The sequence below is a fragment of the Onychomys torridus genome, chromosome 18 (genome assembly GCF_903995425.1).
Source record: "Onychomys torridus chromosome 18, mOncTor1.1, whole genome shotgun sequence".
In the NCBI taxonomy this organism is placed as follows: domain Eukaryota; kingdom Metazoa; phylum Chordata; class Mammalia; order Rodentia; family Cricetidae; genus Onychomys; species Onychomys torridus.
Genome location: NC_050460.1, coordinates 45,886,898 through 45,913,491, shown reverse-complemented (window position 1 = coordinate 45,913,491; position 26,594 = coordinate 45,886,898). Strand labels below are relative to the sequence as shown.

Sequence of the window (26,594 nt, the reverse complement as noted above, 5' to 3'; positions counted from 1 at the left end):
AGAGCACAGTATCCCTTTATGATACCTTCTTTACTGCTCAGACACACTACAGCTACAGCCAGGATATCACACTCATTTACATAGTAAATGTAACTTTCCAAAGGTTTTGTGATAATCTGACTTTGTGTTATCTACAGATATAAAAAAAAAAAAAAAAGAGGTATGAAGAAGAAATCCTGGAAAGAAGCTATAACTACAAAGGCTGATTAGCTGATGAGGAATTCAATGATCTAGAGAGACTGGAATGTTGCAAGTCCGTCCACAGTGAAACCATCTTGAATCTCTTTATCCTTGATAGCCATTGATTGTCCTCCTCTGTGTGTGACCGAGCATCTTTGGACCATAGATAAACCCTTCAGAATATGTAATCAGGTCCCTAGTTTCTACCAACCAAAAGGCTAAGAATGCCATCAGACGTCATCTGAGGCTACCAGCTAAGCATTTCTCCACTTTTCTGCAACTTACCTACCTAATGTTTCTACCGATGGACTTGAAAAGTGTCTTGACTTATGGTTTTATTTGTTCTGCTTCTATAAAAGCTTCCGGAAACTGTCACCATGTTTGAATGCAGCATGTGGAGTGACCTGAATCCTGGGCCATGGCCACTCATATTTTGCTCCATAATAAGCTGTTGTGTCTGCTTCAAGATGAGAGTTAAGGTTTTACATCAGTGGGAGGGAGATACACGGGAAACTGTACTGGAAACTAGAAAGCCTCTTATTCCTGGAGTCTATTTATACTGATTTTAATTATTTCCTTAATCACCATGAATAATTATGGAAATGGTAAATTGATTAATTTAGTTTACATAACATACGTGTGTGTATATGTGTGTGTGTATGTGTGTGTGTATTTCATGTCAGATGATCTCCCTCATAAACTCCACACTCATGGAATGGCCAGAGGCTAAACAGCATTTTCTTCTTTTTGTATCACCTACCATCTCCTCACCTCATTGCACCACCAGTGGTGTAATGTCACGATTCCTTTATGAACATCTCCTCCTGACATCTAAGCTTACATGGCCCACTTCTTCCCTCATTCACTTTGGCGTGTGCAACAGCTACCAGCCCTTATTTGTAGCTTCCTTTCCATTTTCAGCAGTGTTTGGCATGGTCCCTATTATCTTTTATGTGGAATGTTACCAAACTTTCTTGATACTTTCTGCCTCCCTCCATCCTTGCAGAACAGTCTGCTCAGCATAACTGTTTAATCTTTCCACAGCATCTCTTTGATTTTGTTCTGGTCCTAATCAAATAGTCTTTATTAATAAAGCTCAAATTTGTGAGTCTGTCATTTGGTATGGTTCCAAAATGTGCTTTCCAAACCTGGTTAGCTGCCGCTTTCCTGCTGTGGCTAACTGTCATAGAGTGTTAATGGGAGTAATCTGCAAATGTAATTTCATTACAGCTGGAAAAAGAGACATTTAGTCCTCTCTCTGACAGAGGAAAATATGAACTTAGAAATTTGATTTCCTTATGAAGGAAACAGGCTTTTGTGAGAAGAAAATTATAAAGCTAATCTCTGACCTCAAAGTACCTGTCAACAGACACATCTGAAATGTCTTAGTCACTGCAAATAGGAAAGCTCAGTTGAGTAAGTTCCTGAACCAGAATGTACTGACTCATGAAGCCAGTGTGACAGCATCCAGAAATTCTGACCCTCATCCTGTTCTGTTGCCCATCCCTAATAGTATGCTCTTGTGTGAAGAGTTTCTACTAGCTAAGGATTCACTTGGAACTGAATAATCTCACTTTGTCCTTGTTTTTACCTACTTAAGTGATAAGCACTTATGTTTCTAAAGACCTTAGAGTTTCTATAATCCCTTTTACATAACTATGAAAAGTCATTGAATATTCAATCCAAATCTTCCCATCATTTAGGACCTTGTTTGGTTCCCTTCCATAAAGTCTTTCCTGATTGTGTCTTGCTATAGGAGAGCCTTGGAATGTGTAATCAATAGACAGACTCCATCCCACATCCATTATATCCACCCTTGCTTAGGAAAGACCACCTCTGGGATAATACCCAAAGAACAGTTTGTTTCTTTATGGGGGAAAGGGCAAGGGGGAGAGAGAGAGGGAGAGAGAGAGAGAGGGAGAGAGAGAGGAGAGGAGAGAGAAAGAGAGAGACAGAGAGGGAAAGACAGAGAGAGAGGGAGAGAGAGAGGGAGAAAGAGAAGGAGAGAGAGACGGGGGGAGAGAGAGAGAGAAGGAAAGACAGAGGGAGAGGGAGAGAGACAGAGAGAAAGAGAGAGAGAGAGAGAGAGAGAGAGAGAGAGAAGGAAAGACAGAGAGAGAGAGAGAGAGAGAGAGAAGGAAAGACAGAGAGAGAGAGAGAGAGAGAGAGAGGAAGAGAGAATAAGAAAAGAATTTCTCTAAGGCAAGAGGAGGAAAAAGCCAGTCCCAAAGGCACCACCATTTTCTTTTTCAGCCTTGATTTTAGAAAAACTTGCCATTGTCATTCTTTCCCTGTTCTTGGAAATATATGCAAATCTTTTTTAAGTCTGCCTAGGCACCTTGCCAGCTTCTCAACCCTGGGATGTCTTTCTCAGGGACCCTAGAGCCATCTCTTTGAAATGTAACCATCAAAAAAAAAAAAAAAAGCAAATGGAGATGGGGATGCTGGTCACCAGTTGATTCAAAATAAACTATGTTTACAAAATGTGCTGTCAAGGCCTCTTACTTGAGCCTTAGTTGTCTAAACAGGTCTGCCTTAGTTGCACGATTAATTTGCATGGTTCCTACCAGTATGGCAGAGACTGCACCACTGGAAACCATATGCACGGTACTCTTGCTAACCTCCCAGAACTGTTCACCACTGCATGCACAGTGTGCCATCATGTGCTGTCAATTGTATGCAGGTAACTGCATGTAAAAGGACTTCTCAACATAGAAAGACCCAGTCCTTGGTCCATTCCCCTCTTATTTTAGGCAGTGTACTGATTATTCTTAGCTATGGAGCTTATATGCAATTCCTAGGGTTAGATAATGTTTATCATATCAATAAGGCACAGGGCAAAATGGAAACAGAAGAGATATCTAATCAGTATTGATGATGAACAGGATGCCACAAAACTCATGATCCAAACACTTTATGAGAATTTGTTTGGAGGGTTTTTTTTTCTGTCCTCTCTTTTTTTTGGATTTCTTTTTTAAAACTACTGTTTTATTTTTCTTAAGTTTGGGAGGGAAAATTATCATTTTTACCACTAGCCAATTAAGAGAGATTTCTAAGCTTGATGGCATCAGGTTCATATTCCACAATACTACATATAACATGTGCCTGATATTCCCAAGAAGCCAGGAGCAAACTAGGTCTGCTAGCTTTGAGTATGCATGTATTTTTATTTACAAGGCACTTAATCCTTTCCATTTTTAATCATCAAGATAAAGGAGATCTTGTCCATCCTGATTAGGTAAATATTTATTACATGTATTAAAATCTCACCAGGTTCTTGAATATCAGCCATTCATTATCTTTTCAACAAATGTACTATAAGAAATTATTAGGTACTCAGTGCCATGCTAGACTGTGAGCAATATAAATATGAATAAAATACCAATCCCCCATTCATATAACTCATCATCTATAAGGAAAAGATACTGCATAAATAAATAAATGTATCAAACTCAAGATATAATATTCCATCATTTGTCACACTGGCTATTATTTGGAAAGAGCAATTGGTGTGGGAGATCATAAGAAATCAATCCAAGTTATTAACTCCTAAATTCCTATTCATTTGACCTCATGCAAGTTATACAACATGGCAAGTGAGTAGCTGGCTTCTCTGCCAAGTGTATGGTTTCTTTCCTCTAGACTGTACAGAACAATCTGATACTAACAAAATGGACTGGTAAACATAGAGCACTACAGATGTAAAGTTCAAGTATCAGCTCAGCACCTCACATAGACACTAACAATGTTGCTTCATCTATGCTCAGACTTACCCCACTTTACCACATTTTATTAAATATCATTAAGTACATCATTTGTAAAGAGATATGAATAAAACATAGTAATAATAAAGCATGCAGTATCAATCTGGCTTCAGAAAAGGAATATGCTCAGTAGCTTTAATCTTTCCCCATTCCCTACACTTCTGATTGTAGATGAACCCTTCGATTCCTTCTCTTAGAGCTTACCATAAGTTTACCATTAAGTTTAATGGAACTTACCAGTCCTAATAAAAGTATGTGTCTGCTTTGTTAGCCTTAACATAAGGGCACAAATACTGTGTGGACCCACACATTTCTGACCCTCTTTGGCAAAGTTTAATGTTGTTATTATTTGTGCTAAATATACCACAAACTTTATTCATTTTTTTTTTTTTACCTTACAGTCGCATTTTTAATCTCAAGGATTACAACAACCTAGATTTAAGATTGCACTTTACCATAGAATTTTATGGAGATCCTTTTATCAACTTAAGAAAATTCATTTCTGCCTGTGCTTTCTAGACGTTTAAATTATATTGAGGTTTTCAAATGTTTTCTTGATCTATGAGGTAATGTACTTCTCTCTGGTGATTGTTTAGTGTGCCAAATCGTGTCAGCAGATATTCTAATGATGAACTGAACTCACCTTTGTGAAATGACTGTCACATATGTCTTTTAAAGAATAAGGATAAAACACTCAAATCTGCCTAGGATCTTGTATTTTATTTCCAGTATTGGGTTAGTATGCAAATGTCCCTCATTATATAACCAATACAGTATTAGTTGGTACTGGTTTTTCCTTAACCTTTCTCATCCCACTGCCGTGGACATATGTTTACATACCCCACAAAGGTGGTGTACTGCAAAGGTGCCTGCAGTACATTTCGCTTTGAGTAAAAACCAATTCTATTTAATACTTTAACATCAAGCATCTATGGGCAAGTCCTGTTTTCCTGGGAATTTTTCCCACTTCATCTAAATTTCAACCTCTCTTCTTCCCGGCAGTAAGCATCATGGGGGACACATTTCCCTCCAAGTATATCCCTCAAGTTTGTGCTATAGTTTCACTGCTTCCCCACTTAGGTTTTTTTGTTTGTTTTGTTTTGTTTTTGTTTTCAAGTATAATTGCTCAAGAGCCGGAAGATATACAGATATGGTTTTTCAAAGAGAATCCAAATAATGAGACAATTTCACTTATCACTGCAATACCTTCCTAAAATGCCTGTAAAATGCTAGTTCATTGAAAGTCATCAGCTTAGCAACAGTTCATTTTTGATAATTCCCCATGCATCATTGATAAAAGCATGTTACAACCTGGTGAAGGTTCAACTTGACTGTCAACTGGATCGGACTGAGAAACACCTGGCTGATGAGTGGAGTGCACCTCTAAGCGTGTCTGTGATGGCTCCTCCAGAGATGATCATGTCTGGGGTCTCTGGTCTATTGGATAGGTTCGTAAGGTAACAGCAGCATTGTTGGGGGAGGGGCGTGGAAGTGGGTCATTGGAAATATGTTTTTGTGGGTTGTCTCTTGCCCTGACCTCTCTTTCCACTCTGCCTCCTGTCTGCCGTGATGAAAGCTGCTCTGTTCACCACACTCCTTCTGCCGTGGCAGATATTCTGAAATATCTGAAACCTAAACCGGAATAGATATTTTTTCAAGTTGTTCCCATATTTGGTTATAGTGACAAAATGGAACTGATACAAACCCCTTGATTAATGAAATTAGCAATTTATTTTTTTACAAATGTTGACATAGCAGTGCCAGCTTTCTTTAACTGTGTTAATGAATATATTTTTTTATTTTGTTGTTTGTGACAGGGATTCACTATGTTAGGCCAGACTTGGCTCAAATGTGGCTTTCTCCTGCCTCAGATACCCAAGTGTTGAGATTACAGGCCTATGCCACCATATCCAGGTTTAAAAAGAAAATTCTTTTAGCTTCACTATAATCTGTGGAAATGTACATTCCTTTATTAATGTTGTACTGGGTGCTTATAATGTGTATTAGATATGGACACTGGTATCTTCCGTAAGTTCTAGAATGGAGGTTCTCAACTTGTGGGTTGTGACCACTTTGGGGGGGTCATATATCAGATATTTACATCATTATTCATAATAGTAGCAAAATTACAGTTCTGAAGTAGCAACGAAAATAATCTTCTGGTTGGGGTCATCACTATATGAAACTGTATTAGAGAGTCAAAGCATTAGGAAGGTTGAGAACCACTGTTCTAGAAGACTCTTTGTTACTTTCTTTCTTCTGGACTTCATATTAGAATATTTTTAACCTGCTGCACCATCTTGTGTATTAATTTTTTTTCCAAACTATTTTTTATTTCTGTTTCTGTGGAAAATTCTAAGCAGCGTTTTCAAATACCTTTCAGAGATATTAATCCTCTACCTGATCATATTGGGCCTAACCAACTTAATAATCATAATTGTATTTTTCATTTTAAGTAATACTGTCTGCTCAATTTTTGAATTCTGTTGTTCCTTCAGCACATTTATAGTCATAATAAATAAATGGGAGAATGGTGTATAGTTAACACAACTAATTTATAGTCCACATCTTGTGATCTGTGTCTGTAATGGAAAGGGCTTTCTTGGCAGCCCACCCCTTTTGTCAAATGTCGCTCACAATGGTTCAGTTTATTTGTGTATTATGAGAACTTATCTTCTTTGGAGATGTATTAGAATTTTTGGAAGACTGGGCATAAAGTTCAGTATGAGTCTGAGTTTGCTTCTTCCAGGTCCCTTGAGGTATTACTGAGATAGGACAACTTTAAATTAGATTTTCTGCTGAGGTTTAAGAGGCTACCCAGATAATATAAATTCTGACCCAAAGTCCACACAAGGATAGGATCCTGCTTTGAAAACTTCTAGGTGCATTCTGTTCTTTGGAGGTTTGGGGGTTGGGTGTGTGGGTGTGATCCTTGGTGCTACCCAGAGCCAAGGCTAAGCTAGTCAAGTTTTCTGACTCTTCCTTGCCGTAGGGGCTAGTGTTCTCATTCAACCAGCGAGATGATCAAACCTTAAGGACTGCCAGTTTCTTGTAAAGATCTCTTTTTTTTTTTTTTTTTTGAGACAATACTATTTATTATTCAGTAGACTCCATGACAGGCAATGGTGACGGTCACCCCTCTCTCAGAATTTATTTCAGGGCTGATCAGAATTCTTTACACAATTCTTTGACCAACATTAGAAATAGTTACAAGCTATTTATATTAAAGGATAAAAATAAAGTCAATAACTCAAATGAAAAAAATCTCCGTCTTGGATCTCCAGAGATGCTTTTGATTGACTAGGGTTCTGAACAGTTTTGCTTTCTCTAAGACAGTACTCAAGTCTTAATCCACAGATGGCATCGGCACTCAGTGTGTAGGCCTGTAGGCTTTTTATGCTGTACATACAAGGTATAGTTGACAGCTATACCTACTGGCATCAGCACTTACCATGTAGGCTCTTTCCATCATACTTGCTAGTACAATGGGAATGGGGAACTCACCTTACTGTCCTAGCAATTAACGCTGGCTCTGATTTTTTTTTCAAATGATTGTAGGTTGCCCTCTATGGGAACCAATTGCCACAAATGGTATTGTCAACATCATTGATTAAGTCTTGACACAGATAGGTACCTCCATCCAAGATTTTCTCAAAGCAGAAGACAAAGGTCTCTGTCTTAGTTGGGGTTTCTATTGCTGTGACAAAATACCATGACCAAAAGGCAGGTTGTGGAGGAAAGGGTTTGTTTGGCTCATGTGGAGGAAGGTCCTTTAGCTGTGTTAGTGAATATATCTTTTATTTTGTTGTTTGTGACAGGGATTCACTATGTTAGTCCAGACTTGGCTCAAATGTGGCTTTCTCCTGCCTCAGGTCCCCAAGTGTTGAGATTACAGGCCTATGCCACCATATCCAGGTTTAAAAAGAGAATTCTCTTTATTTTCTTCAGCACTGCCATTCATCACTGAAGAAGTCAGGACAAGAACTCAAATAGGGCAGGATCCTGGAGGTAGGAGCTGAAGCAGAGGCCATGGAGGGGTGCTGCTCACCAGTTGACTTCCCATGGCTTGCTCAGCCTGCTTTCTTATAGAACCCAGGTCCAGCAGTCCAGGGAGGGCACCACCAAGTTTGGGCTGGACCTTCGCCCATTGATCAACTTACAGCTGGACTTCACTGGGGTATTTCCCTAACTGAGGCTCCTTCCTCTCTGGTGTCAAGCTGACACACAAAACCAGACAGTACAGTCTCCTATGTTGTCTTCCAGCTAGAAGACCTTATTGCTAAAGATACTGAATACTTGAATCAGAGAACATAGAGAAATCAAGCTGGTACCAACCTGGAAGCTTTATCCCTGGTGGTTAGTTTTCATGCAAGGTTCATGCAAGGGAGAAGAGTAATATAGCCTTACCAAGTATGAACTCTGCAAATAGTGATGGACCTGGCAAGAAAGGCTCATAGATGGAATGGTGGCACAAACGTTATGGGTGTAACCAAACACTGTTCCACTACTGAGTGGATTTTAGGATCATTCCACATGATGCCATTAATTGCCCTCCCCCCCACAAAAAAAAATCTGTGCCTAGCTAGGTCATAGACCCTAGGGAAGAATCCAATACTACTGTTCTACACAATGGACATTTTTATCTTTCACCCTTAGCTGGTCTTTCAAAGTTCAAACCCCAGGCTTTAACTACAAATAAATTGCTACATATTCCAGCAAATCCTGTTGCTGGGTTATTGTGAATTTGACATTTCTTTATATGTGTCCTTTAAAAAAATATCCCTCAACAGATGAACTATGTATTTTAAAATTTTATTCATCACTTTAATTACTTTTAATTTGCTGTATTTCTGGAAACAAAAATATTTTTTAAAATAGTAATTATACAAAGTAATTCTAGATAAATGAGTGACAGCCACTTTCTTCCTGAGTTCCTAAGTGCTTATCTAATTGACAGAGGTCTGGCTTTTCATTTAAATGAAAACATAAGACAGTAAGAACTGTGTTCACCCAAAATTACTATTTGTAATAAAAGGTGACACATCTTGGAAGTTTCAGAGAACCTAGACCAAAGATGGGCAGCTCTTTGGAGAAAGGAATGTAGATATGCATTTTTTTCTCTTTGTGCTGTCTTATCACAGAAAGATTCTGACCAAAGCACAGCCTTAATTTACTTTCTTGGTTTCCTCACTATAAATTCATGGCCCAATTCAAAGCTAAATCCCTTACTAAGTTTATTCAATTCCAGTTGGAGAAAAGAGGAAAATGGCATCCACTGTGATAACACTTGGAGAGGTGGCACATTTGCATGTGCTTATTACTTCATTGATAGTCACTTGGCACTGGCTATGTGTAATTGTTCTAGGCACCTGGAGCTATAACTAAACAAAGTCATATAATGGAACATGAAAGTTTTAGTGAGGTAGGGGATGGAATGGATGGGGAGAAGGAATATAAGGAGGGGTAGCTAACACTAAAGACATTTGGAAAAGCCGTACCAAAACCCACCTCTATGGAAGCTTCCTAAAATATATACAGTACATATGTAAAGGGAGTTTAAATGGGGAGATCCTAGAATGGAGGGGCAATGCCTCTCCCAGTCAACATAGGCTATCACAAAAAAAGAAAAAGCCTATTGTCAGATATGGGATACCTCTTTACCAGTTGATGGTCAGTGGGGTCCCATAGAACACCTCTCAAAAAATTATAGGTTATTTCTATTGCTCTGTGTTACTGTTCAGAACCTGGTGATAAGACCTTATTGCCTAAGATACTGAATACTTGAATCATAGCACATAAAGAGATCAGGCTGGTGCCTGGAAGCTTTATCCCTGCTGGCTAGCTTTCATACAAGGTTCACGCAAGGGAGAAAAGTAATCGGTAGCCTTACCAACCATGAACTCTGCAAATGACAGTAGTGATAGACCTGGCAAGACAGACTCACTGATGCAATGATGGCACAAATGTTATGGGCGTAACCAACCACTGTTTCACTATTGATTGGATGTAAGGACCATTCCACATGATGCCATTAACTGCCCTCCCCCACAAAAAAATATCTATAACTAGCTAGGTCATAGACCCTAGGGAAGAACCCAATACTACTATTCTACACAATGGAAATAGTAATAAACTGCCCCCTATGTTCACACTAGTATACCCATAGATTAGTGCATCTTTCAATACTCATCAAAGAAATTTCTCTCTGTAATAATACAGAGAGCCACAACTGGTCAACATGGACAGAATAAGAAACTGTTCTCAGTTCTAAATGGGACACCTATATCTTGTTCCCTCTGTTCCCAAGGTTCAGGGACATTGTGGAAGAGGAGGCATAGAGATTCTTAAAGCCAGTGGTAGTAGATGTCTGCAACAAAACACCATCTGCTAGACCTGACTGGGACATTGCACACATGATCTCACAGCGGCTGTGACTGCTTACACAAAATCTAGCCAGCCAAAATCCCAACTTGGATGGGGGAGAAGCTCATGAAATCCCACCCCTAGTGTGAAGCTATTTGGCAGTTGATGGATGCTAGAGGATGGAGTGTCATTTTCTCCAGGGATGTGGTACCCATGCTCTGGTACACCTTTATGTACACCCAGGTACATAGAGAAAGAACTATGGAACTCAGTGATTTTAAAAACAGAGCACATGAAGTTGGGAAGGAAAAGTGGTTCAGGGAACAGGACATGAATTAGAGAGTAAATAAGGGAAATAGATTTAGTCAATACACATTATATGCATGTATGAAATTATCAATAATTTGAATACAAAATGATATATAAATGAATATATAAAGGAAAGAATATAGCTTTCCTGAAAATAAACTAACTACACATGTCCTTCATTATCGTCACCTTAAAAGACAGATGCAAATAACTCCTATTATGATTATAATGCTTGTTTTTTCCTTCTACACAAGAGAAATGTGTGTTAATGGACTTCAAATTGTCAATGCAGTTTTCCCTGGCAGAGTTTCCTGCTTAATGACATTTTCAAAATTCTATTCATCTACAATGTGACACTTCTCAACTCCCATTCAGTCACAAATGCAGGGGCGACACTCAATAATTAATTCACACTAGCCTTTCCAATAAATCCATCAACTTAAGTTGTACAGTGTTCTAATTCAGCTTCTATTTTCTCCACCAATAAATCTCAAGTCTCATATCCACAACCAGCCATGACCCAGAATAAAAGATTTAACAGAAGTTTTAGCATGGTAGCTGTTGAGTAAGTGTTCTGATACATTTTCACACTATAAACATTTAATGAGTCTGGCTCCCAACAGAGTATTTACTACATCCATTTATTTCATAGTAGTATATTTGCAGGAGCAAAATAGAGCAAAGGTTATTTCAGATCCTCTACCAATATAGCTCCCTGTAAATAATATAAAGTACAACCATTTAACTCACAAAATTATTGTTAAAAGGTTAAATGTTCAGTAAATTCTGTTTTATCTAGTTCAGAAAGCCTTGGCAATTATTTGTAACTTGGATATATTTTTTTTTTCAGGAATTTTGTTCTGAAGCCCTGTCTTTGACTACAGGTAAATTTCAGTTGTTAAGACAGAATTGGGTTCTCAGGAAAGGATTTTAGGTCTTTTGCCTGTTTGTTCAGAAGTAAAGGGGTCATAAGAGGTCTTCTGCTCTCGAAAAGACCCTTCTCCAGACTTTCTCCTCTCCAGCCTCTGCTACTTCCTTTCTATAGCACTCACCTCAAACTGAAGTGATAAACCAACGATGTCTCAGTGGAGGATCAATTTGGAAAACTTTGGGGATAAATGAGGTCTTTTGTGGGAACATCTCTGGACACAAATCTGTTTAACACACTTTGGAAAATGTGCTATACAAATTCCACCTGCCCGTTCCTCTGGAAAGTTCCACCCCATTACAAGAAGTATTTCCCAAATAGAGACTATTTCTACTTAATGAGCCATGGACAGTGTTTAATCCACTGGAAAGACTTTGGTTACATTTATAACTTTTCTGATGATTCATATAAACTAAGAACCTTAGCGTGTATTGTGCTGAATTTTGATGGAGTGTTTTAAGTTCTAGCTAGGAAAACTCAATACAAGCACACCCACAAATTCTTCAGGAATCAGAAAGACTCTTGTCCACTAGCTTTCTGATGAGAAATATATACAGCTTCAGTCTCAATTTATTTTCTGTCAAGCAAACACAAAATTTTCAATGGTGATACTGTATAATAATCAAGTGAACAATTCACATAGAATGTTTAGCTGGAGGGGCTGGAGAAATGGTTCAGCAGTTAGAAGTGCTTGCTGTGCAAGCATCAGAACCAGAGTTCAAATCCCAGCACCTACTTAACAAGCCAAGCATCTAACACACACTAGTAACCTCAGCTCCGAGGGGAGAAGAGACAAGAGGATCAATGAGGTTTGCTGGTTTCAAGTCTAGCCAAGAGAATAAGAGCCCCAGGTTCAGGGAGAGAGAGCTCCTGCCTCAAAGTAAAGGTGAAGACTGATGGAGAAGGACACAGGATGCTCTCTTCTGGCCTCTGTGTGTGCATATATACATGTATGCCCCTGGAAATCTAAATAAATACATACTTAAAACATAAGTAAATCTTAAAACACGTTAGTCATCTAGAAACATTTTATTTTTATGTTAAAGACTACTTATTTAGAGGGGAAAAAACACTCTCAACCCAAAGGATGGGATTTTATATCTCAAGATATCTGCCAAGTAATATCTACAGATTGCTAACCATTTTAATAGAAGATATTGCATAAATATTATATGTATTCAGGAGCAGAACATATGCAAAGCCCCATTTTTATTTTAACAGGGGAGCAAATTAGAGAGTGGAATACAACAGCTTTCTTTTGAATGCAACTATCTAGAAGGAAAACAGAAAATAGACATGAAGAAGGCAAAATGCCTGTTCATTGTCTACATCACATCGAGCAGCTGGTTCCCTTGGGAAAGGCTCACTCCTCAGCCCACCGCCTCTGGTAGCTGAGATAAAATGCCTCTAGGAGCAGGTGTGTGACTTACAGACTGCTTCAGGGAGGCTGACAGTATCATTAAGAACATTAGGTGACCAGAGTGACAAGGTTTCAAAAGAATGTGGACGTATTTTAGAAAGGACGGTGTTTGGAAGGGGCAAAGACAAGATACACAGGACTAAAACGTCCCATCACCTGGAATTGCTCCCCTCCTCCAGGAAATGAACGTATTATGTGTTTATTGATAGTCACACCATTTCCCTTACTACCTGGTATAGAATAACTGATTAACTCCCCCAAGCTTCTCAAATTACAATTGAGTTTCCCATGCATTCTGGTCCCCAAGTTTTTTTTTGTTTTGTTTTGTTTTGTTTTGTTTTGTTTTTATTTAGAGTCTAACAGTTTACTGGCATCTAGCTGCTACCTTCTATTATCTGTGACTAATCTTAGAAAAGGAGATTTTCAATCTTAAAAGATAAGACATCAAGATATGCTTTTAATACCTGGGAGTGCTGGCAGTGGTCTAGAGGGTGCCTAGACTTGTCTACTCTGGTGACTGGTCTAGTGAATACCCTAACCGCCTTCATAGAGCCTTTGTCCAGTGACTGATGGAGGCAGATGCAGAGATCCATGGCCAGGAGCCAGGCTGAGCCCTGGGAATCCAATTGATAAGAGAGAGGAGGGATTCTGCAGGCAGGGGATGTGGAGACCATGATGGGAAGACATGCAGAGATGCCCAGCCACACTGGTAGAAGCCCATGAACTATAGACTAGCAGCTATGGAGTCCCCATGAGACTGGACTAGGCCCCTCTGGATACGGAAAATAGTTGTTTGGCTTGAACTGCTTGGGGAGCACCCAGACAAGGGGACTCGGGATCCATCCCTGGTGCATGGACAGGCTTTTAGGAGCCCAATGCCAATGGTGTGATGCCTTGTGCAGCCTTGGTGCAGTGGGGATGGGCTTGGACCTGCCTAGGCTCAGTGTGCCGGGCTCTGCTGACTCCCCATGGGAGACCTTGATTTGGGGGATGTGGGCTGGCTTGGAAGGGAGGGCTAGAGGGTGGGACAAGGAAGAAGACATGAGGAAGGAGATGGGATCTGTGAGTGGTATGTAGAGTGAGTAGAAAATTTCTTAATAAAGACAAATGAAAAAAAGGATATGCTTTTAACACACAAGATAATTGTGTGTTCATTACAGAGAATGAATATTGGGTGATGGGATATTATTAGTTTCTAGTCATATTTTTTACCTTATCAGACAGAGTTCCTAACCTCTGCATATAGATATTTTATGCATTTTCACATGAATATAATAATATACAATAATACTGCTAATCATACTGGATTAGAAATAAAGACCCTATTTAAAGACATGCAATTAAAGAATGAATTTACAACAAAGTTGATAAGAATAATATGAGCATTATATAATTTTTTTGGTAATTTTAACTATAAATACTTTTTTCATTATGGAAAAATCTGCTTCCAAAACTGAATGTTTACTATGTATTGCTCTGAACAACCACACTTGCATTATGAATTAATTTAACCTGATAACACTGTGCTGTTGTTTTTGGAACATTTGTAAGCAGGACAATAGAGGGCCATAAATATTGTTCCCAAGGTCACAAATACAGCAAGTGCCACAGCTGGACTATAAACCATATATGAATGAAGGCTTTAGAATTTTTATCCTTAAGCATCACACTATGTTACCTCCCCTCACTCCTTGTTGGACTAGAATAGCCAGCATTCATTGATGTCATACTTGAAGGCCTGATAAATCCCTCAACTTGTTCAAAACTCGGTTTCTCATCTTCTTATGACCACAGCCTTCCCGTGGTTAATGAAAACCTCTCCTATCAAGTTACTCAATTAAAATTTTAAAATGAACTATCCATGCTGTATAAAATGTATGAGAACTATCCCTTCCATTCAAGAAGAACTCAAAATCCTCTTGTGGACAAGTCTAGCTTCACTGCACAGATGAATCCTCCTGACTCTGGAGTCCATGATCTTCACCAGGCAGGTGACTTTTATTCAGCAACAGAAAGATGCAGAAGGGCCTGTGTATGTCAACCTAGTAAGGCACACTCTGAAAACCAATGCTCTCTAATTATCTATTGTCAGTTGGCCCTGGCTTTGTAGGTCTGTCTCCCAGGCAGACTTCATCCCGTCTCTTCACTGCCCAGATATTAATTCCTAATAGCATTGCAGATCATGAACTCCTTGCTATGTTGCTAGAGGTCTCCGTGTGCGACACCAGCTATGATTTCTCCTTTTGCCCATGTCCCATGTGTCCATTCATTCTATAATTATCTAGCGGGTTCCTACTAACAAAATTGAGCCTTGCTGTGGCTTTCGTGACCACATATGACAGAGTGAAGTGGTACATGGAAGGTATGAGGTGAGCTTGGATTCCTACCATAGCCTCCCGCCTGGATGCCAGCATCTCACCTTATTTGCATTGACTCTGTGCTCATGTGGTACTAACATCCTTCCTTTAGGACTTGAGTCTCAGCGTGTTAATGCCTTGTAAAGAGTCCCAGTTGCTCAGAGGAAAAGCCTGCACAGCCTTCTATGGCCTGGTCCCATTGGCTCTTTAGCCTGGGCTGTGAACATCCCCCCCTTGCTGACTCCACCCAGGTTCCTGGCCTCTATGCTGTCACAAACACAGGGGACATGGCATTGGGCCTATGTTCTAGATCTCCATCTGCTCCTGACTTATAAAACTCCTCAAATCTTTGAGACTACCTCTCCCCTTTATAATCTGATATGCAATTTGGTTGTTTATAATGATGAGTATGCCTTTTGCCTACATGCTCTTGCTAAAATATAAGCCCTTGTCAAAGAGCACTGCCGATAATAAATATTGTACAGCAAATAAATCCTCCACTTTAGAAGCTGATCTATGTAAAATAAAATCTTCACTTGAATCTCAGGCAATTCTGACTTAAAGGCTTCTTTGGCAGAGGAATGCTGAGTGAGTTGATAGGAAACTTTGCTGCTAAAATCAATTCACTGGAAGACCCCAAAAGGTCATGGAGACTGAGTAGAGCCTGATAAAATACAAGTTCTCTCAACTCCCACGTATGAACCGGAAGTCTGCCTCTGCTGACTTGTACTGAGACATTAAGTCACATTTTTGGCTCTCTCCGCTTACCTCCAGCTCATCAAGAGCACTTCCCAGGGTTGCCGCCTGAGGTTCAGAAAGTGCTGGCACATTCTGGATGCCTTGGGAAGCATTTGAAATTACATCAAGAGCATTCTGGATCTCTTCACAGACTGTGTCCTTACTGGCTTTGAGCGAAGCAACATCGGAATGTTCCAAACAAGCTGAACAAATCGAATGCAAGAGGGGGGAGTTCTCCTTCAAGGTGGCCCGGGCCCCTGCGATTTCATCCCTCTGGCTTGGAGATTTTAAGTCCTAAAAAAGGAGAAATTAAAGAAAAAAAAGCACTCTTACTAGTGGTCACAGAAGGAAGACATATTACCTGGATGCTCCCTTAGGGTGAGTAGGGCAGTATAAATCAAAAGATGTAGGCGCTAAGCAGTCAACTGGAGTTCATCAAGGGCGTCAGGAATCTCTACAGTCTTCAGGTTCTGAAGGTCTACAATACAAAACAGGAGGCAGTTCCTAAGTAAAGGTCATAAAGATAGGGAGATGTCAGCCATATATGTTGTCTTAGATTTGATTCCTGTTGGCAGAGATAAAAATACTCTGACAAAACCAACTTGAAGGAAAAAATGTATGGTTTGGGGGGTTTGGGTTTATTGTTTTTTTTTATTCTTTGGGGGCCGGCCCACAGTGGATGGGGTTTTCTACCCTAATTAACGTACTCAAGATAATCCCCCACAGATGTCTCCATAGGCCAGCCTACATAACACCTCATTGAAGCTTCCTTTCCAGGTAAGTCTGGACTGTGTCAAGGTAACAATTAAGGGTAATCATCTCACCGTATAAGTCACTAAAAACGCTGACACGTTATTAAGTGCATTATCAGGCAACTTGAATTACTAACATTCTGTTAACCTGTTTTCCATAGATAGTAATATTTGCATTTAACTTTTCATTGAAACAAGCCAAGTGAATTAAAAACACTAAATTAAACTTTTCACCATCCAACTCCCTTTTTTCTATTTCAGAAATGCCAATAAGCCAATCTATATTTTTTTCTTTCTTTGATATTTATCCAACAAATAGTTGCTAAGCACTTAGCATATCTTAGTCCTGTTACAATCCAGGAGTACAGCTATGAGCACTCCTACCGGACTGTTGACATTCTGAAGTTCATTGTGGGGGGGTGGGGGTACGGACAAAACTTATTGACAAATAATAAACGAGACAAACCTAGAAACAAGCCAGTTTCAAGCAATGAAAATACAAATGAAACAAGATGCAAAAACATAATAGCAACTGAAGTATGAAATGCTTTAGTGCAAGCAGTCAGCAAGGATGTTTCTGTGGATATGACAATTTGGAGTAATTCTCCTTGGAGAGTATCACAGACAGAGAAGAAACAATAAACATAAACGATGGCTGGTTAAAACTGCTTAGGATGCAGTAGGGAAAAAATTGTCAAGTACTATCTTAACCAAAGGATGAAGGCTGGCATTATCAGTGATGCCACAAGGATACATTGTGACACACAAACAAGTGTCACTTCTGGGATACTCTCTCGAGACCCATAACCCTTGTCTAATAATGAGAAACAGTACAAGTAAGAGCAGCTCTAGAAACATGCCACATGATGCATGGGCATTATTCACAAGATCATCAAGGTTTGTCAAATAAGAGAAACTATTGATAAATTGCCATAAACTAGAGCAGAATGGAACACATGACAATTATGCAATGTTGTTCTCTGGACTGGATCCTAAAACAGAATAAAGGCATTTGTGCAAGCCTGGTAATTCCTAATAAAGGCCATTAGTAGTAGTTAATAGTGGTGCATCAAAGTGATCTTTTTGTTTGGACAAAAGGAATTTTCTATACTGTCATGCTTTTGGTTTTTTTTTGTTTTTGTTTTTTTTACAAATACATAATTACTTCCACACATTTTCTTTGGAAAAGTTGTCAAGGGTCATGTGTTGTGTCATATGCAGTATCTTTTACAAAATTCATAAAAATTTGATAAATGTGATTATTATCTCATTTTTTTAAAACAAGAAAGCTGAGGTTTCAAAACACTATCTTTTGTCAAGGGGCAGAACAAAATGGATACATTTTGTCTTTTATAGCTTGTTAATAAGCCCTCATCCTGACAATACTACATTCTTTCCTGTTTGGGAAGGGTTTTATTTATTATCCAAGAATGGAGTCTAAATTTATATATCACACAACCTATAAAGTACTTCTACACAGCAAGTTACTGAGCATCCCAGCTTTGGCTGAAGTTTATCATTCCTAGCCCAATGTTAACTAAGTAGATACTTAGTGTCAAGATAGAGAGATTGGTGAAAGAACAGAGATCTAAACAGTTTACTCATTACAAACACTCCTGAGGTTGTTTTCACAACATTCTTGCTTGCCCAGGACATTGCTGCTAGGGTTAATAAATGGCTTGTGCTACTACTGTATTTTTAGTTCTTTCTCTTCTAAAAAACAAAAGCTATATTCTACCCCATGCAGACTTTTTGGAGATTAACTTCTTTACAAATTGTAGGGAGGACAGCTAAAGCAGCTGCCAACCCCACTGCTCATGCTCATTAACTACCCTAGAAAAGACAATTTGTGGTTTTCTTGGCCTCCCATGATTTTCCCCCTTATCTCTGATCTGGGTCCTAGCTTTGACTCTGACATTAAAACTAAAAGATGGGAGTCACCCATTCTTTCGGTATCTGTTTTTCCATTTGTGAAAATGGAGATAATGATACTTCTGCCAACCTTCTTACAAGATGCACAAGAACAGCAGCAATGGAATAGAGCCTGCAGCCATGCAGCCCTGAGCATGCCAATCTCATCCAATCTTAGAAGCCACAGAGATGTAAGAAATGGAATGTAGATGGAAAGCAGTAAATGATTATAGAAATATAATGAATCATCCCTTAAATTTTTATCAAAAATGATATGTAGATTTTGTCCTCTGATGGTCTTGGTGATTTTCCTATCCCTGGTTTTAGCAGCACTCACCAATGTAAATCACACTGTAGAACACATAAAGATGTAAATCACATAAAGAACATAATGAATAGAAAGGATGCACAGCCCCTGTGAGAAATACTCACAAAAAGCATAAATGTTCAGAAAGAGCCATGGAAGACTCTCTGTGTGAGACAACGTAATCAGAACACATATTACATAAGTTCCTCTAAAGTAGCCTTGCATAATTCTTTATTTAGAATGATATTGTCAGCGTTTAGGTGGAAAATAGTGTACATAAATCACTAAGAGGAAGGTTAAAAGTTTTAAAATATCATTTCCTTTCCTTTGGAGGTGGCTAGGTTTATCTTACTATAAGATGCATTGCTTTAACACTGTAAGGATGCTGGGCTTTTTAAAAGTACAAACATGTTTTGGCTTTTAAACACGTGCCTTGTCATCCCTACCTAAGGCAATTACAAACTTCTTAATGAGCACCAGTCGCCCAAATATCAAACCTGTGAAACCTGAAAGGAACAAAAGGTTCTGTAAGCATAGCAAAATTAATACACTGTGACAGTGTATAGAAAGGGAGTGAGGTAGAGATTATAGAGCGCATTTGAGAAGACAAGATCATTGCTCATAAGTGATATTACACATTATATTCTTAATGTGCCAAATACACTCCTGGATAAATGGCAACCATTCTCCTAAATTAAAGCCTACTATGGGTGTTTGTGGTTACTTTAACTCATGATACTATGGGTTCATAAGCTGTCTATTTATCCTAACTCCAATCCATTTCAAAATACTTCTTCAGTATCAAGGTCAAATGGGAATGCCCTTGGATAGACAGGTATACAGAATTCCGCTTCTCAAGGACTGACACTTATTTAATATCTTTTTTAAATGTGCCAGAGAAAAAACACACACAGGATTTCCAAGCCTAGGAGACATAAATGCTTCCAGCTGATGAAGAAACTCACAGATGGGATTAAAAAGAAAAGAGAAGACCGTACATGTCTACAAAAGTTGGTAGAGAGAGTAACATATGAATTTTAACCCTGGCAAGGAAAATGAAATATATGTAGAGATTTTAAAGAGTACATATTACAAAAACAGAATGCTCTAAGCTATCGGCTAGTTCAACCATTCACCCAAAGACTATTGAGCCAATATTATGCATCAGGCATTATGTTGAGTAAGGGCTGAGAATATCACGAAAAAGTTCTCAAACCAAAAGTGTAGACAAACAAAGACATTTTATAGAAACTGAGGGCTGGAGAGGAAGCTCAGATCTTATGAGCACTTGTTGCTCTTGTGGGGGACCCAGATTCAGTTCCCAGCACCAACATGGTGGCAAACAGCCTGTAATTCCAGCTACAGGAAGAGCTCATGCTCTCTTCTGGCCTCCGTGATTACTGCATGCACATGATAGGCATACATGCAGGCAAACATTTACACATATAAAATAAGTGATTTTTTAAAGTTATATAGAAACTAAAATAAAGCTACAGTATAGAGGAAAATCCTCAGCTTAAAGGGGGTTAAAGTAAATTTATTAGAGGAATTTTATCCAGCTTTGGAGACATAATTGGTAAACTAGCATATATTCAAGGTGTATAATATGATGCACACACACACACAACATATATCATGTAATGATTTCTATAATGAAATTCATTAGCAGCACTCTCACCACACCTAATCACCACACATGTGTGTGTTGTCGGACTACTTAAGATCTATTCTTCTAGTTCATTTCAAGGAAGCAATACATTATTACCAGCTATCATGAAAGGGTAGAAGCATGTAGACTACAGTGGGTGACACATGAGCCAGGCGGTGGTGGCGCACACCTTTAATCCCAGCACTCGGGAGGCAGAGGCAGCCGGATCTCTGTGAGTTCAAGGCCAGCCTGGTCTACAGAGTGAGATCCAGGACAGGCTCCAAAGCTACAGAGAGAAACCCTATCTCAAAAAGAGAGAGAGTCTGTCTCCTCCAGTTCATTATCATTCCCTTGAATGAAAGGCATATAATTTATTATTTTGAATCCCATTACCTAGCAACACAAGGCATATGAGTTGAACATATCTTTGTTGAAGAAACAGGAGACCAATGAATTAAAAAATAAGTCAGATATGAGACTGGAGGGATGGCTCAGTGATTAAGAGCACAAGCTACTCTTGCAGAGGACCACACTTCAGTTCCCAGCATCTACATGGTGGCTCACAACCTTCTATAATTCCAGTACAGGGGATCCAATGCCTTCCTCTTGTCTCTGCATGTACCAGGCTATACATACATGTGGGCAAATCACTCATCCACATAAAAGCAAATAAATCTTTTTTTAAAAAATCAGAGGAAGATACACTTCAAAGGGAGATCAAGAATTCAGGTATCCTTATTATTACTCCAAGAAATCAAAACTGTAGAAAATATCATTTAATCTAGAGATTTCAAACAAATTTGTATATGAAAAGCCACAGAAAGTTAAACTTAAATTACTTCTATCTCCACACTAAATGTTAGTGAAACCATTGGCGGAACTGCTTTGGAAAGCTGCCTTCCACACCCACCTGCAGCTGAGTGTACACATGTCCCGCTGAGCTTTCCTGCCCCTGGGAGATGATGCACACATATGGAAATGTGCTCATATGTTCATCAAAAGACACAAAGATATTCACAAAGATATTCCTGTTCCCAACTGTTCTAAACTGGAAACAAAGTAATGAGAATCAACAGAGCGTGCCACAAGCAAGAGAGTGAAAAACCCCACATGGGAGTATGTGTTGTTTGAGTCTATCTATAAAAAGCTTTGATTCAGACAACATGAATTTAGAGCAGGAATCAGAATGGTGATTATTCTTAAGAATTGATCAGAGAAGAAATCTAACTCTGGTAATTCTGTTTCCTTTTCTAGGTGCTCGATACGCAGGTGTCTGCTGGAAATTTTCACTGAACTACATACTTTGAGCTGTGTAAACTATATATGATTTTCTGAATGACTGCTGTAATTCAGCAATTATGAGTTGATATAAGGACTGACAAGGTGGGTCGGTGGGTCAGAGGGTAAAAACCCTTGCCACCAAGCCTAATGACTTCAGTTTGATTCCCCAGGACCCACAAGGTAGAGCAGATTCCCACAAATTGTCTTCTGACCTCCACACACATACTGCAGCACACAACACATACAGACACACACACACACACACACACACACACACACACACACACACACACTAATCCCTCATAATACATGACTAAGTAAAATAAAAATTTTAAGATTACTTTTTCTTTTTTTATTAAGGAATTTTTTTATTCATTTCACTTACCAATCACAGATCTCTCTCTCTTCTCTCCTCCCGCCCTCCCCAAGCCTTCCCCTACAACGCATCCCCCATTCCCTCCTCCATAAAGGTAAGGTCTCCCAGGGGAGTCAGCAGAGCTTGGTACATTCAACTGAGGCAGGTCCAAACCCCTCCCCTGCATCAAGGCTGTGCAAGGTGTCCCACCATAGGTAGTGGGCTCCAAAAAGCCAGTTCATGCACCAGGGATGGAGCCTGATCCTACTGCCAGGGGGCCCATTAAGCAAATCAAACTACAAAACTGTCTCAATAATGCAGTGGGCCTAGTCCAGTCTCATGCAGGCGCCACAGCTGTTGTTCAAAGTTCATGAGTTCCCACTAGCTTGGTTTGGTTGTCTCTGTAGATTTTCCCATCATAATCGTGATGCCCCTTGCTCATAAGAATCCCTCTTATCCTCTCTTAGACTGGACTCCTAGAGTTCGGCCTGATAAGTTAGCACATCTCTGGCACTATATTTGACTTTCTTTTTTATAATTTTGTTTTAGATTTATTTATTTATTATGTATACAATGTTCTGCTTGCATGTATGCCTGCAGGCCAGAAGAGGGCACCAGATCTCACTACAGATGGTTGCTGGGAATTGAACTCAGGACCTCTGGAAGAACAGCCAGTGCTCTTAACTGCTGAGCCATCTCTCCAGCCCCATTGTAAGATTACTTTAAGTTTAAGGAAGCAAACATGTTAGTAGAGCCAGCCAGTATCTGTGCCATGTGCTTTCTTTTAGCAAATAACATTGGTACAAGTCTCCCGAGGTCCAGCCCTGCTGACTGCATTTCCCATGTTAAGGGGATGATGAGAAAACTGAATATGCAGTCTACTCTCTGTCTGGTTAAAGGAATTGTATTTGAAAAAGGAAAAAAAAAAATCGGACTGCTTGAAAATAAACACAAAAAGAGAAAGTTGCTATGAGCTGGCCTTCAGAAAGGCCAGAGCTAGAGAGTCTATACAGCAATTGATTCTGAGTGCCCTGGGACGAAGCTGCATCTCAGAGGCTCTGAGAAAAGGCCCAGCTAAGCTGCATCCCTGCCCATGTAGCCTCAGCAGATACTCTGCTCAGCAAAGCATAGCTACATGCAAATGTTCACATTTCTCTTCCTGGCGTTCAAATGAAGCTTCGGAAGCTGATAAAAACCGCTCTAGTCATGGGAAGAAAGAGCAGTGTTTGTTTTCTGGAGATGAGGAAGACATGTCACAGGAAAGCCTGTGTGCTCTGTGGGGTTGGCTTCTCTCCTCAGTCTTCCTTCTGCCAAGATGCCACACGCTGACTATTTTATTGGTCACTGAGCTGCTTCACGTTCTATTGGAGGACACAACAGTGCACATGCACGCTGAGTTTAATGTTTTTCTCCAACATCAATCAGGAGATGGGAATACTTGACCATGACTGACCCGCGGGACAGAAGATAATCAACAAGAACAGATGGCCAAGAAAAGACAATTTTGAAGAAAACGGTGATTTTGAGATTTTTTTTTATAATCAAGACATCATTAAGTAGCAGAGATAGCCTTCTACTGCCAGCCCATCATATTTTATATTAATAGGTCAAACTCAGTAAAGGGGAGAAGAAAAGAAGTGATCGTATTCAAATAGGCAAATGGAAAACCACTGGGTAAATAGTAGTAAGTGAAATTCCAAAGTCTGTATTGGGGTCATTAACACATACCACCTTGGGTCGCTGAAAGACACGAGAATAAACACTAACAATTTCAAATAAATCACCTATGCAAACATCAGCACCTGCTTGTTTGCTTGTACTCTAAGATGGGATCTGACAGCCTGTTCTCAGAATCAGTTCTCCTGCCTCAGCCTCCAGGCAAGTCAATCATCCCTTATGGTTATACAGCAGTTTATTCTGCTCAACATATTGCCAGAGATTCTTTCTCGAGGAATCCCATGGGGAGATGTAAGAAGTGTTTCTATGCATATTTATCCAAAAAAAAAAAAAAAACCATCCAGAAATGGATAATTCTCCAGAGGAACACACAAATCCATACAAAGGACCAACAGCAATTGTTCTCAGAACATCAACCTCCTTGAGCTGACAGGATGCTTCCTCTACCCAAAGCATTCAAATGCTTCCTCATTCATAGGCCAGCTGTGGATAAGATTCAAGACTGGATCATGTCTCAATATGCTTTTTACCCAACATTATTTCTCTGTTATCTGTAGCTTTAGCATCTGGTCTCAAAGACCGTCAAGGAAAAAAAAAAAAAAAAAAAAAGATTTTCTTTATGTCCTATCCTTCTGTGGAAACTCAGCAGAGAATAGACCAAGGGGAAAAAATGTCATACCTAGACTGACTCAGATTGCAAACACTATCCTTAAGTGAACTGCAGAATAAGATTGATGAGAAAACCTAAGGATGGGAATTGGAGCTGGAACTGGCCAGGCTGTTTTGGGACAGGAAACCTAAAAGCAGCACTGATGGAAATGGCAGTGGTCCCATTGGCCGTCCTGTGCTGGCTAGGGCTCAGGGATGCCAGGAGGGAGTTCGGGTTACTGGTTCCTTGCTATGTCTTGTCCTAAGTGAGTACCCCTGCCTCGGAGCCATATCTGAGGATGTGGCTGATACTGAGGCAGGTACCTAGACCTCGTGGGTGAGTCAACTAGATTGACCACCTCACCATGCCTCACCCTAGTGTCTGCCAGCCTTCTAATTGCCAAAGCTCCCAGACCGCAGAACTGACGGGACTCCGTGTCAGTCATGCTGGACCTGCACTCTGTCTTCTTTCTGTCCCGTAGGCTCTGGCCTACAGATCTATGGCCAATTTCTTTCTAAAACTCACCCTCCCCATTCTCCATGGATTTCATCCTTCAAGTTTCTGAGATGAGGAAGGACAGAGTGCCACTGATTCAGTGGAAGCTTTGAATGACCTTCTGGTATCCTAACTCGTGAATTAAAGTCTGCCTGAGGCAAGAACGCCAGCCTCATGAAATTCATAGTCCCCCCACTTCTCCCCATTTCGTGGAGGAAAAAAATGATGGCTTGAAACTGAAATGTGGTCCAGAGAATGATTCAAAGGGCACAAAAAGTATGTCAGAGACACATGGGAAAAGGGTGAAAATAACCACTATCAACTTCAACAGTTCCACCTACTTTTCATAACAAAGACACATTCTAAATATAATCTCTTAGCACTGATTGCCTAATGGTTGCTTTTCCAGGAGAATCTTGTTAGGCTTCTCAGTTTAATTCAACTTGAAACACCTGCTCTAAGGTGTCTCTTTAAAGCTGAGACTACATATTCTCGTGTTTATCCTAAGCAGGAGGTGTGAATAGGACAGGTGTGAGCAAGAGGGAGTGGCGAGGCCCAGGCATACTGTAAACTATCTCCTCACATTTGGAAGCATTCAAATCCAAATTGGCCAAGCTAAAAAAAAGGGGGGGGGGGGGAAGGAATGGAGGGAGGGAGGGAGGGAGGGAGGGAAAGAAGGAGGGAGGAGGGAAGGGAGGAAGGGAGGAAGGAAGGAAAGAAGGAAGGAAGGAAGGAAAGTAGTCCCTGGCCTCTGTCCTGAAATATTAGCCCTGATATTTGCCTCACTAATTCAATCTATTCTGTGCTTTATATTCATAGCATATACAAAATTGACCTTGGGAAAAATTGGAAAATAGATAATACATACATGTTCCTGGGCCCAATAAACCTACAATAAGCTTAAAAAAAAAAAAAAAAAGACAGGTGGCACATTTCCAAGGTAGGAAATCAGACTCATTACAATAGAAATAGCAAGACGTGACCATAACTACAAGGTCGGAATTCCAATGCAAAAACCCTCCAGCCCCAGGCGATTTCAAGTAAAATAATTAACCTAACTTCAGCTACCAACCGAGGATAATAATTCCAACTTTCCAGGGTATTAATGAGGCTAAATCATTCAATGCAAAATACCTCTCCCACATTTCCTTACTTGATCTAGTGCCGTGAACAAACTTCAGGCCATATTGACTCCCTACATGTTTCTTACTGCCTCTTAGGCAACAGTGGGCATGGGGTTGAAATTGCCAGGCATTTCTCACCTTTTCAGGCTTCTTCAAATGCACAGCTAAATTTGGGGATCAAAATAAACATGTCTAAAATAGAAACCACTGTCTTTTTTTCTACACACACTTCCTGATAGAGATTACATGTCCACACAGTTGGGCTTGCCCGGCGGACCGCCTAACTATTTCCGGTTCAGAATAGCCATCTCCGGGTCAGACATCTCGAGGGACCAG

General features: G+C 39.8%; 1 protein-coding gene across 1 annotated transcript in view; it reads right to left on the bottom strand.

Annotated features, from left to right (window-relative positions):
* Ctnna3 (catenin alpha 3) overlaps positions 1-26,594 on the bottom strand; it is a 1,414,880-nt gene that overhangs the window by 1,132,093 nt on the left and 256,193 nt on the right. Inside the window, exons 9-11 of the mRNA XM_036167773.1 lie at positions 21,423-21,437; positions 18,152-18,167; positions 16,090-16,353 (exon numbers count right to left, since the gene is read on the bottom strand). Coding sequence (XP_036023666.1) covers positions 16,090-16,353; positions 18,152-18,167; positions 21,423-21,437 — 295 coding nt within the window. The remainder of the gene's footprint in view (positions 1-16,089; positions 16,354-18,151; positions 18,168-21,422; positions 21,438-26,594) is intronic.